Genomic DNA, 13,234 nt, shown 5'->3' on the forward strand with positions numbered 1-13,234 from the left:
TTACTCACATGATCGTTCTGCACATGTGGCACTTGTTTTTGTATAATTTTCCATCAGCACCACGCACGGGGTCGTTCTCTCGAGTGCACCAGAGCCGGTCATTCCTCATGTACTGCCGAAAGTTACTGCACTTGTCCTAGAAAATGAGAAAGGGGAAGTGAACAGGATTTTTCCCCTTTCTAAAACTTGGTCTTAGAAAGTCCTTTCTTAGCTGTGAGCTCAGACTCACTACCCTTATCCTGGCAATGGAGGCCAAGGAACGCCTAGACTTTAAAATTTCCAACCCCACTTCATTCTGAACTTTTCTTCCTGGGTCCTGAAAATGCAGAGGGGAACACTTAATAGGTCATGTCTCCCTCACCCTGTCCTTCCTAGCTTCCTTCCTCCCTTCCCCTCATTTTCCACATGAGCTGTACTCTTTTTTTTTAAAAGATATTTTTAAAGATTTATTTGTCAGAGAGAGAGAGAGCGTGAGCACACAAGCAGGAGGAGCGGCAGGCAGAGGGAGAAGCAGGCTGCCCGCTGAGCAAGGATCCTGATGTGGGACTTGATCCCAGGACCTTGGGACCATGACCTGAGCCAAAGGCAGACGCTTTAACCAACTGAGCCACCCAGGCATCCCACAGGAGCTATACTCTTGACCAAAGGACTATCATAGGAATCTAATGCCACAAATGTGATTATTACTGCAAAGGACTGAATGAAGAAGATGTCTTCTTTGCAGGCTTGAAAAGGAAATAGAAGAGGCAGCATCATGCATACACACTATTGATTTGTTGATGCTGTGAAACCTATCTGGAGGAAACAGGAAAAAAAGACATCAAGGAGAGAAGCTAAAGGGGAGGCTTTGAAATTAGTGTATGTTACCTGAATTGTAAAAATCAATGTCAACAAGCTACCCGAAGCCTCATTTCACATTTATGTCAGAGGAAAGCATGCAGGTGAGGTGATAAAGAATTTTACACTCTATTTTTCAATCCATATTTCTCCCAAAGAGGAGAGCAATATTTGATGCACACTGTGGGCAAATTCTCTACAAAACTGAGAAAAATATTAAACTTAAAGCCAGACAAAAATGTTGTTATAATCAAAATGAAATATTAGCAAAGTCTATTTTCTTTGAAGCAAAACATTGGCATTTTTATTATCCAAAAAACCAGAGGAGAATGTCAGATTCTGAGGATGAAAGGCAAAATAGTTATCTTCGCATCTTTTAAGAAATGACCTTTGCATCATCTGAGGGCTTGGCATTTGATTTTTCTTCATCATTCTTTTTTCTTTCACTAGCTTCTCGCTCACTGCAGAATAAAAAAGGATAGGATTGTTTTTACTGAGTTTTTTAAATGAAGTATTTCTCTAATTCTAAACCTTAGCAAATCTAACACTATTTTCTCATATCTGAAAAAAATACCTAAAATACTTTTTTTTTCTTTTTTACTAATGAGTCTTAACTGTTGGAATTTTCATAGTGCATTTGTGGCAACGCTATCGACTTTCATAAATTCGGTTACTACACTGTCATCCAGAGTGCTATGCTCCTAAAAGGCCATTGCATTTTTCCTTAATAAAATATTTGTATTTTATTAAGGAAAATACAATGTATTTTTCTCTCTCATGTAATGTTGCTTCCTTTCTCCTTTCTCTTTTCCATATTCAATTAGAACTGAACTCTCCAATATTGATTTTCTTTATGTAGATATATTGCTTTAGGTTTATAAATGTTTGAAGCATATTATCTCCTTGAATCCCTACGAAAAGTCTATCATGTAGAAATTGCTGCCTTTACATACAAGAGGAAGTATGTGGTAACTCAGCTGATGGACTTCTCTGAAAGCCCGGGATTTGGGCACCATACAACAGCTGTCTCCCTGTCCCAGATGCTCTGGGTATGATTACGCTTCTCATCATCAAAGGAAACACTTTTTGCGAGAGCGTTCTGAAAGCTCACTGTCCTCTTCTAAAGGGAAGGCCTTGTATGTTTTTCATGTGCAATGCCCAGGGCCTTAAGTTTTAAATTAAAAAGAACCATCTCCTCGCAAACAAGCACAACCCATCAAATTGATCGATAAACCTCTTCACGTACAAGATGCTATGACACATAGCACACTTGTTGACGTGCATCTTGCCATCTGGACCTCGAACAGGGTTGTTTTCTTTGGTGCAGATAAACTTCCCCTCTGTCACCATATTCCGGAATTCGTGGCACTGATCCTGCCAAGAGAAGCAGAAAAAAGATGTTACCATGACAGTCTGAGCTCTAAAATTTAAAACATAATTTGTGAGATATAAGCTCATAATACTTGAGGGGGGAAATAAAAATCTAGAGAAAACAGAATTTTAGGGATGGAATGTGTTTTAAAGGCTCTTCATTCAATATCTGCGTAGGAAGTTAGAATCCTCTCCATAGTGTCCCTCTCAAATAATGACTTTGTCTGGTGGAATTTCACGACTGCCTAGGGCAGCCTGCACTGTGTTAATGCAATTTTTAGCAGGCTGAGCCCCAAACCTGTCTCCCTGCAGGCTCCTCATTACTACACACATAAGCCCTGAAATGAAATCATAGACGCTCTGTTTCTCAAGAACAAAATAATATTTTATTATATGCCAGGCATTTTGTTGTTTGCTAAGAGCACACAAGATAAACACTCATTATCCTCATTTTATTGATGAAAAGCACTCATTATCCTCATGTTATAGGTGAGAAAATAAGGCTCAGAGAGATTAAGTAAAGTCAATGTTGGAATTGTGATCAGAAATCGGGTAACAAGCTTTGTTATTTTCTGCGCTTTTACCTGGCAGAGAATAAAACTGCTAAACACTTGTAAAAAGATAAAGCTGCCTTTTATATTCACTGAAAAATAAGAACCTTAAAAAGAAGACAGTGAAAATGAATCCACAGGATCTGGCCTCTGATGAAATTTTTGGATATCTACAGAAATTTGTCACAAACTACCTGTAAGCTCAAAAAGCCCAAGGAAAGATATGGGAAAATTACCTTGAAAAATACTGCTAGTAACGTGGATAGCAGTTACCCTTCCTTCCTTCCTTCCTTCCTTCCTTCCTTCCTTCCTTCCTTCCTTCCTTCCTTCCCACCTTTCTCCCTTCCTTCCCACCTTCCTTCCTTCCTCTCTCTTTCTTTCTCCAAGAGATTTTATCTATTTATTTTAGAGAGAGAGAGAGTGTGAGTGGGGGGAGGAGCAGAGGGAGAGAGACAAGCAGACTCCATGCTGAGCGTAGAGCCCGACACGGGGCCCGATCCCATGACCCTGAGATCATGACCTGAGCCAAAGTCAAGAGTCAGATGCTCCCAGCCAGGTGCCCCTATCCTTCTTTCTTTAAATTGTGATACCCATTAACAACTCCAGACCTACTTCTGTTTGCAGTATTAAAAAAGTTCTCTGGAACACTTGATCAAAATATTAAATGTCTCACAGCCATCATTTTTGGAAGTTGCTAGAATTATTTCCTTTTCCAGCCACACAAAATCCCACTTACATATATGTTTATGATAGCACCCATTTGCCTGTACTTCCGTCTTTGCTTTATGGGTGCAATCTCTGGCTCTTCTTTTTATGACCTGTGTGTAGTTAACTTATCTGAGTTTTTCTCAACTGAAAAACGGGATCAATACCACCTACTGCATAGATTTTGGGAAGGCTTATTTATTTTTTATTGAGGTATAATTGATATTAGTTTCAGATACACAACATAGTGATTTGACATTTGTATACTTTGCAAAATGGTCACCCCAATAAGTCTAGTTATCATCTGTTACCATATAGTTACTACAGTGTTACTGACTGTATTCCCCATGTGTACATTATATCTCCCTGACATTTATTCTAGAATTGGAAGTTTGTCCTGGGCAGGTGGTCAGTATGGATAAATGTTATTATGATTTGTCCCGCATAACTGACCACCTGGATTTGCATGTACATCAGCAGGCTAAGAATGTTGTTTGTTAGACTCATGCTATGTGAATAACCTTGGGAGTCTGGGTGTTTGAAATATATTATCTGGCCCCCAGATGGCCCTTCTGTTCTGGGTGCCAAGAGCTACAAATCTTATCTCACACCCCTTCCTGCTCAAGGTTGGACTGGCTCCCTAGAATGGAATCTGGGAGGGGAGGCAGACAGACAAAGCCCAGGCTCCTTGAAAATACAGAAACATGGTAACATAGAAATGCAGCTCACAGTGAACTGCAGGTAGGCAGACAAATGTTTAATTTCAAACCCTATTATTTGCCCTATAAATATGGCCCTATGGGGAGGGTCGGTTGGAAGTCTCACCTGAGGGGAGGACGCTCAGCTCAGGCCTCTCAGCTGGGCCTCCAGCCTGGCTGTTCCCATAGGGCTTCCCCAGCTAATGAGGTTGGATGTTGTAAGTATCTGATTTGATGTAACTTTGCCTTATTCTCATTTATTGCCTCCTATTACTTTCATCTATGTGTAGATTCCTTTCTTCTTCTGTTCCTATTAGGTTTCTGTAATAATAATAAAAAACTTTTCTTTCCTTTTCGAAACTGAAACACAGCTGTTGTGAATCTTTTGTTCAGAGAAGCAGATTTAAATATGATGATGCATGTGATGTAGGTAAGTTTGCAGATGTAGGTAAGACCATAGCTCTCTTTTTGCCACACAAACACACAAAATGTCTGGACATTTTTAATATATGAATATATAGAATATTTTTTGTTTGACATTTCTAAAATAGATATTAAAAAAAGAAAAATATTGACTAAGATTATAAATAGAATAGATGGCCAGTAGAGATGATTTGAATTTATACAATAAAATCTTATCTCAAGGCCATTCATTTACCAAAATGCATAATAGATATTCCCAACATATATTTGTTAAAATGAAATTACTATTAATGGTTCATTTTTTAAGTCAGTATAGACCTAATGAAAAGTTCCCTCATTAACATTCATTAACAGGAAAACTTTCCTGGGGAGACTTCACGATTTCTCTTTTCTAATTGGGAGTCCATTGATGGATTAGAAGAGATTATGCTGTGTCATATTCTATGTGTTAGTGTTGTAAAGCATTGAACATTATTTTTAAAGCCCTAATTGAATACAAGACGGCACTGGAATGCCATGTCAAGAATTTATCATCTGGAGCTCTAAGTTTTTGATATTTGCTTTCTTATTTGTAATTTTGGTGTCTATTTGCTTAATTATTTGTTTTAAAACTTCAGAGAAGAGGAGCGCCTGGGTGGCTTAGTCAGTTAAGCGTCTGACTCTTTCTTGGTTTCGGCTCAGGTGGCGATCTCACGGGTCGTGAGATGGAGCCCTGTTTTGGGCTCTGTGCTCAGTGGGGAGTCTGCTGGAGATTCTCTCCCTCTGCCCCTCCCCCCACCTACACACACATGCTCTTTCTCTCTCTCAATAAATAAATAAATAAATCTTTAAAAAAAAGTAAAACTTCAGAGAAGAAATCCACTTCATCATAACCATAGCTTGGCGATGGTTATTGGTCCTGCAGATAGGTGGTCATTACATCAGAGTTGCTTTCAGAGCATTGAAATAGCATGCTATTTCTTTGCAAGATCTGACCATGCTTTCCTGTTCATCATTATATACACAAGGAGTGGGACAGAGTAGGCATTCCATAAATATTTGTTGAATGGATTAACCTTACCCCCAAGCTTCCAGCTTGTACTTCCAGAAAATACATCTAACACACACTACCTCGTTTTCATTGCTCTTTTCTCCTGTGTTTCTCAAGTTGTCCTGCTCTTTCTTTTTTCTTTCAGCTGCTTCCCTTTCCCTTCAAGAAAAAATGGAAAAAAACATTTCAACCAAAGTGAACAAACACCTCATTAATAATTAGATCTGTTTTTAAAAAGAAGTCATTTTCTCAAACTGATGAGAAATGATTATCAAACTTTAATTTTTGCAATCAAAGGCCCATTTTTGAAAATACTCACAGTTTGTCCTTACACATAGCACACTTATTGCCATGTGTCTTGCCATCTGGACCCCGGACAGGGTCACTTTCTCGGGTGCAGATAAGTTGTCCATTTTTCATTTGGCTTCTAAACTCATCACACGTGTCCTAAAAAGAAGGAAAGTTTATATTGGAAATGGCTGTTTTCACATAGTATTTGATTGGGCTTGAAAATCTGAAGATTTTGATTTGAGAGTCAGGCAGCCACTTAACCTTGCTGGGAGGCAATATAATAGCCTACAAACATGTCCACATTCTAATTCCTGGGACCTGTAAATACGTAGCCTGATATGGTAAGGACAAATTAAGGTTGAAGATAGAATTAAGATTGCTAATTAGCTGCCCATAACATGGAGAGATTATCCTGAATTATCTGGGTGGCCCAGTGTAATCACAAAAGTTCTCATGAGGGAAAGAGGAGGGGCAGGAAAGTCAGTATCAGAGTAAGGTAGCATGAAAACAATTCAACTGGCCCCTGCTGATTTTAAAGGTGGCCACGAGCCAAGGAATGCAGGCAGCCTCTAGAAGTTAGAAAAGACTATGAAACAGATCTTCCCTAGAGCCTCCACAAAGAGAATTTGTGTTGTTTCAAGCCACTGTTGATAGTAATTTGTGACAGTAGCTGAGCCTCATTCTCCTCATCTATAAAATAAAGTTAAAAAATGTATTTGACCAGGTTGTTCAGAGAATGAAATAAACTACTATTTGTAAAAGTGCTTTGCAATATTGTTAGACTGAAAGATTTCCATTTGGCATTAAATATCTCCATTGAACAAGTTACTAGCAATACTGACATGTATGATGACTTCTGATCTTCTTAGGGCAAAGATCTTGGTTGGCAACATTGACATTCTCTTCCAATATTTTTGATTGCCAAGGGTTGACTTACAGAAAGATCATTCTTGTCAAAATCTAGTTAATGACTCACCTTTTCTGATGCTGACTCAGTCCCATTTGATCTGTAGCCAGAATGCTTATTTTCTTCCTCTGCTTCTCTTTGCCTGGAAGAGAAGAATCAATAGTCATCCTGTTAACCCAGACTCAGGTTTGGAAGTAGGCTTAGAGTTTGGGTATCCTAAACCACCTCCTTCACAGAGAATCTCTGTGCATCCCTGAGGTGGACAGTCAGCTTGGTTATTAGGAAGCTTCCTCATCACAGGGTACATATGGTGGATATTATATGTAGATCAACTCGTAATTTCAAAGTCTCCTTTATTTGTGTCCAGGTTTATCTCTGTCTAATGTCTGTCCTTCAGCCTTACTTCATTCACAATCCCAGGACAACACAGAACAGGTTTGCTGAATCCATTATCTCTTCTTGATATTAACCCATCAGACATTTAGAGGCAAGTTTCAGGTCTTAAGCCCAGTGTCCTCATCTTTTCATCATTAGTTGTGGTTTTTAATTCACCACCAACTCACCATTCTAGTGCCTTGACAAGTAAGGCAACCCATTAGAATATTATTTCTTAAAGTATGGAGCCCAAGATAGAAAGAAGACAAGTAATCTAGAAAGTACCTTAGGATCATTTTTTTTTTAAATCTCTCACCTTTCTGATAAAGTATTTATTTCAATGGTCCCCAAAGTTTTCATGTGCATTAAGAAACACTGAGATTTTTAAAAATTCAGATCCACTGACCATCCCAACAGGTTTACTGACAAGATTTAGACTGGGACTCTAGCCTGGTTTTTAACGAGCCAGGTCATTCTGATGCGGCTGGCTCAAGATCCAAATATTTCAAAACTCTAATACACTTATATCTCTTGCAAAGTTTCATTTGGTTTTGTACACAAAACAAACATGTGTATGAATGTACATAACATGAATATATACATTCTTTTTAGGGAGTTCCCTTTGTGTAGTAAAGTGGTAGTAAAACATATCCTGAAGATTCAAACATATATAAAGTCATGATATTTTATCAAGTACTATTGGAAAAAGAGGGTATTGTAATGATTCAGTTTAGTGGAATTCTAGTGATAATCATGGCTCTGATCACAAGCCTCCAGTGACCGCTGATCACACATAGAATAAAATCCAGTGTCCTTCTCTTGGCCTAAAAAGCCTTATTTGATCTCTCCAAACTCATTTTCTGCTATTTTCTGTGCAATAATTTTGAGACATGATGACCTCCTTTCTGTTTCTTGAGCTTGGTAATTTTACATCTTCAGAAATTTGCATTGGCTCTTGCTCTGCCTGAAACTTTCTTCCTCCAGATGTCCAGATGATTCACTTCACTCACTTTTTACCGGTATCCCTCACATGTCAGGCCTGCCCTGAACACCATAAACAAAGCAGCAACTGCAATCTCCTTCTTGCTTCACTCTCTTTTATTTGCCTCATCACTATCTGGCTTTGTGCTATGTAGTTATTTCGTTATTTATTTATAATCTGTCTTTTCTATATTATATTATAGTTCCAGGGCAGGAACTTTTTCTTGTTCACATCAAGAATGCTTGTCCATGAGTAGTGCCTGTTACCTAGCAGAGAATCAAAAACCATTTCTTGTCAGATGAATGATTTCCAAAGATCATAAAAAATATTCCATTTGTGTTGTTTTGTTAAATATTCCAGATAAGTATCTTATTACATAGACGGCACTGATTTCAATGGCAAAATTTTATCTTCATAATTTTCTGCATCTAAGTTATTTGTTCCTTAACCAAATTATCTACTATTAATATGTGATGCAAAAAGAAACAAAGTCATAAGTAAAAAGCCATCTTGATTATGTTAGTCATATCTGCAAAGTAGAAGCTGTGCAAAAGGGTAACAGTATAGTGTAAGAGATCATAATATTAGTGATTATACTGTTATGTATTATTTACTGAACACGAAGGATGCTGTTAAGAGTGACAATTCACATTTACTGTGTGCCTACTTTGTGCAAGGTACTGTATTAAGAGTTTTACATGGTTCTTCTCATTTAACTTTCAAAAGAAACAGTATGTGGCTCTGATGATTATTGCTGCCTCTACCCCCATTATAAATACAAGCAGACAGAAGCCTGGAGAGGTGAAATAACCTGTCCTGGAACATGAAGTTGAAATCATCTGATGCTAAAACCCTAGCACTGCTCTACTCTACTGCCCTGCTTCTATTAAAGACTTTTCATAATGTGAATAAATATTAGGCTGGTATTCAGAGGAACTGAATTCTGGTTTCAGCTCTGAAGTTCACTCCCCTCATGTGACCTTGAACTTAAAAAAAAAAATTCAGGTTTTCTCATCTGTAAAATGCAATATTTGCACTAATCAGATTTTCTCACATGGCCTATACTGTCACAAGATTGTAATTTATTTTCAAGGAGAAAGGTGAAACAGGTGTATGTGTGGAGAAGCATTACTTATTAAGTATATGCCAATTAAATGCCATAATTAATAGCATTGTGCTATAGGCATCAAATTTTAGAACTATAAGCACCCATCAAGGTCATCTAGAAAACTGCCTTAGTATACAGCAGTGGTTATGTTACTTGCCTCAGTAACACAAACCAAGTGTGGCTGAGTTGGATAATAAAGCACTCCAATTCAGTACCATTCACCATGGGAAAACAGAAGCAACACACCCTGGATTATACAATAAATGTGTTGTACACATACATACAAGAAACAACCCTCTTAAACTATTCTGATGAACTATCCCAAATGATCTTCACAAATTCTCCATAGGACTTAGGCATTATATGTTCTAAAGCACAATCATCTACCATGATGGCACTTGTAGGTCACAGAATTATGATAGAAAAAATAGAGTAGGAATCAGACATTGATTAGCTGCCATTGCTAGGGCTTGTTGTTCCTTAGGGGATGTAAGAGAAAGAGACAATACCTGGGAATTAACAAAAACAATAATTTTCCTGGAAGGAGTTGTAAGTAAATGAGAAAGAGCCAGTCATTCAGGAGGAAGTGGTGACTGTGACCTTTTTTTGGACTGCCAGTGGAAAGAAGTACTTACAGTATCTCTTTACACATGGTACACTTATTGTTGTACGACTTGCCATCAGCATCACGTACAGGATCACGCTCCCGAGTACAGCTGAGTTTTCCATTTTGCATTTTGTCCCGATACTCTGCGCATTGGTCCTGAAAAAGGAGAGGAGAGTAGGTCTCCAGATTACCTGATCTCTTGTATTGCTGTTAAATTTAACAAACTTAACTCAAAACAATTTGAGTAAGAAAAGTTCTGATTTACCACCTCCTCTTATATATATATAACACCTAGCACTGCTATCTACAGAGAAAGGGGGACGGGAATCACCCATATTCTAAGACGTCAGTTGTCATGGATAATAATATTGCCTTTAAGGTTCTACGCAGGGAAATTACCAAGCTCGCTGGGATTTAACAGCATGAAGGGTCAGCAAACTATAGCCTACAGGACTAATGTGTCCTGCTGCCTGTTTTTATATATGGGGTTTTATAAATAAAACTTGAAACACACCCTCACTCATTCAGGTATTATGGCTGCTTTCTGACAACAATGGCAGAACTGAACAAAAGCAATAGAGACTATAGGACTCAGAATGTCTAAAATATTTGCTATCTGGCCTTTACAGAAAAGAGAAGTTGCTGACCTCTGGTGTAGATCAAAGGGAGAAAGAAATGTTGGAGGGAAGTATAAAGTTATGCAAAATGCCAAGGAAAACAGGCTTGAGTGAACTGTGGAGCCGAGAGACAAAGGGCCTTACCAGCTCTCCCCCTTGAGAGTGAGGATGTAGCCTCCTTACCGAGAAAGATGGAAAAACAGAATAGCCAGAATTTATCAACAGATGACAGATCTGGAAGCAAAGGGATGGTCCTGATATAGCAAGGTCGTAAGAAGAGAGCTCAAGTGGCTGTCGTCTTACACAGTGGTGTTCACACGCCAGAGGAGGGGATTTACAGGCAATTACTGTCATTCTGACCCTTCAAAATGTCTCAGGAAATGGGCTAAAAACTTGCCTAAATTATTTTATTTTCTCCCTGCAAGAGTGAATAAGGGAAACCAGAGTTCAGTGAGATGAACTAATTTATTCCAAGCTGCACAAGTCCTGTGAGGCAGGGGCAGGGTCATACCCCCAACTATCTGGCTCTGAAAAGCCTGCAGTTTCACGGTATTATGCTGCCTTGGATCCCAACAGAAAATCTGCCTCTAACACGTGGCTCCAGAGGGAAAGAGAGAACAATAAGAGAAAAGGAGGAGCATGAGATGCTGATGGGGAACGTCCCCATGCTGATGTCACTGTCTCTGCCGTGATCAGTTATTGGCCTGAGAGTTACATTCTGTAAAAAGGGGTCAGGAGACTCGGATGACGTCATCATGTTAATTATTTCCAGGTTTAAAGAAGTCAAAAATGCGCCCTAGAGAGATGAAAAATTACTGAGATATCACCCTACGGTTTCAAGGGGGTAACTGCCCTGCCCTTCCAAGGACGCCTTCACACCCAGCATGACTTATGTTCCCCTTTCCCACGGGTGCCCTTGTCCATGACTTGCATCCCCCCTGCCTGTGCAAATTAGAGGTTCTCTCACCTGAGCTTTCCCTCCTCCACCCGCGCCACCACCACCGTGGGAACTATGCCCCGCCGCGTTTCTCTGATCTTCATCTTCTTTTCTCTTTCTTTCTTCATCTTCTTTCTGGCTGGAAATTAGAAAGGGGGAGGTAGGGAATAACAGATTACAGAGAGTGGGGTGCGTTTCTGCAAGTTCCTCCTCCTGTGACCAAATTAGATTTGTATAGAATTCACCAGCATTTACTGAACAGCTACCATGTTGCAGGCCCTCTGAAAACAGAAAGACGAATTATGTGGAGTCCTTCTTTTTTTTTTTTTTTTTTTGAGTCCTTCTGCCTGGAAGAGCTCTCCCTGCTGTAGAGGAAGACCAAGTACATAAACATAAGCAAGACCACGGGAGCGTTTTACCAGCCCTTCATAAATGCTCACTGTGACTCTCAGCTGGATTCTTCTCAAATACCTCAGAGCCAAGAGGTCCAACAATAATTATCTTTTCCCACCAAGTGTGCCCTTGCTCCTGGACTCTCTACCTTCCATGAAGAACAAAACCCTGGAGCTGTCTCTGCTCCCGCCTCTCAGCTCCCACAGCTGTTGCCGGCATGACACTGATTTCACATCTCACCTTCTCTCCTGTTTCTCTGACTCCAGTTATCGCTCTCGGATTCCTGCAAACCCCTTCTACCACCAGCAGCATTCCGAATCTCAGTCCCTTCCTTCTCTTTGTTCCCTTTTTACTGCCGACCTACGAATCTTCCCAAAGGAACCATATTTATGCCACTTACTCTCCTACCTGAAAAATTTTAGCAGCTTCCCACGATATATAGAATTGACTTCAAAGTCCTTGATCTGGCATTCAAACCCAGCAAAGTGGCTAGGTTCTAAGGAAACTAAATGACTTGCTCTTTACCGTTGATACAGTTTCCTTAATTTTAGAGCTTTACCTATGCCTTTTCCTTCTTCTCCTCTCATTCCTTCCTGTTCACATCTTATCCAAATTATAAAGTCCAGTTCTACTCCCCCATAAACCTTCCTATTAACTCTCCCTTCCCTGAAGTGCTAGAACCCATTGAATACATTATTTATCATTTAGCAATTCCTCCTTCGTATTTTTTTAAAGCTTTATTTATTTATTTTAGAGAGAGAGCAGGGGGAAGGGCAGAGGAAGAGGGAGAGAAGCAGACTCCCCACTGAGTGTGGAGCCCGATGTGGGGCTGGATCCCAGGACCCTGAGATCATGACCTGAGCCGAAACCAAGAGTAGGACACTTAACTGACTGAGTCACCCAGGCTCCTATCCTCCTTCCTATCATATGAACTTGAACCCATGTCTATTTCATCCATCTATGTACAATCATCATTCACACTGTACATTGTAGATGTTCAATAAGTGGCTATTGAATGACTGAAATATTTTATGTGTACTTCTGAGCTTTCTGTAAAGAACTGTTTTTCATTTTGTGAAAAGTGTTATATTTTCAAAAACGTAGGTAGAAAAGTTAGGCTGATAGTAAAATATGTTTATTATCTTCCCAGAGGTATTTAAAAGATGATGTAGAGAAGGGATCCATTAGACAGCAAAGGACTTAAAATTTTACCAAGAAAGATGTTGTGATCTATTAATAGGTGGGCTCTCCTCCAGAATTTATAGAGAATGTAATACCCTAGTCATATATTGTCTATTTCTAGAATTGTGAATCTTGGTCTTTATAAAGAAAGATTTGCCCGAAAATGCTCTGCAGAGAATCATTTGCTCCCTTTACATGTAAAGAAAGGACAAACACAATA

General features: G+C 39.3%; 1 protein-coding gene across 1 annotated transcript in view; it reads right to left on the reverse strand.

Annotated features, from left to right (window-relative positions):
* SPINK5 (serine peptidase inhibitor Kazal type 5) overlaps positions 1 to 13,234 on the reverse strand; it is a 169,069-nt gene that overhangs the window by 11,242 nt on the left and 144,593 nt on the right. Inside the window, exons 24-31 of the mRNA XM_025892453.2 lie at positions 11,470 to 11,578; positions 9,914 to 10,041; positions 6,883 to 6,955; positions 5,935 to 6,062; positions 5,696 to 5,774; positions 2,084 to 2,211; positions 1,226 to 1,298; positions 9 to 136 (exon numbers count right to left, since the gene is read on the reverse strand). Coding sequence (XP_025748238.1) covers positions 9 to 136; positions 1,226 to 1,298; positions 2,084 to 2,211; positions 5,696 to 5,774; positions 5,935 to 6,062; positions 6,883 to 6,955; positions 9,914 to 10,041; positions 11,470 to 11,578 — 846 coding nt within the window. The remainder of the gene's footprint in view (positions 1 to 8; positions 137 to 1,225; positions 1,299 to 2,083; positions 2,212 to 5,695; positions 5,775 to 5,934; positions 6,063 to 6,882; positions 6,956 to 9,913; positions 10,042 to 11,469; positions 11,579 to 13,234) is intronic.

The sequence above is a fragment of the Callorhinus ursinus genome, unplaced genomic scaffold (genome assembly GCF_003265705.2).
Source record: "Callorhinus ursinus isolate GAN/ISIS: 27379988/994484 unplaced genomic scaffold, GSC_fseal_2.0 scaffold23, whole genome shotgun sequence".
In the NCBI taxonomy this organism is placed as follows: Eukaryota; Metazoa; Chordata; class Mammalia; order Carnivora; family Otariidae; genus Callorhinus; species Callorhinus ursinus.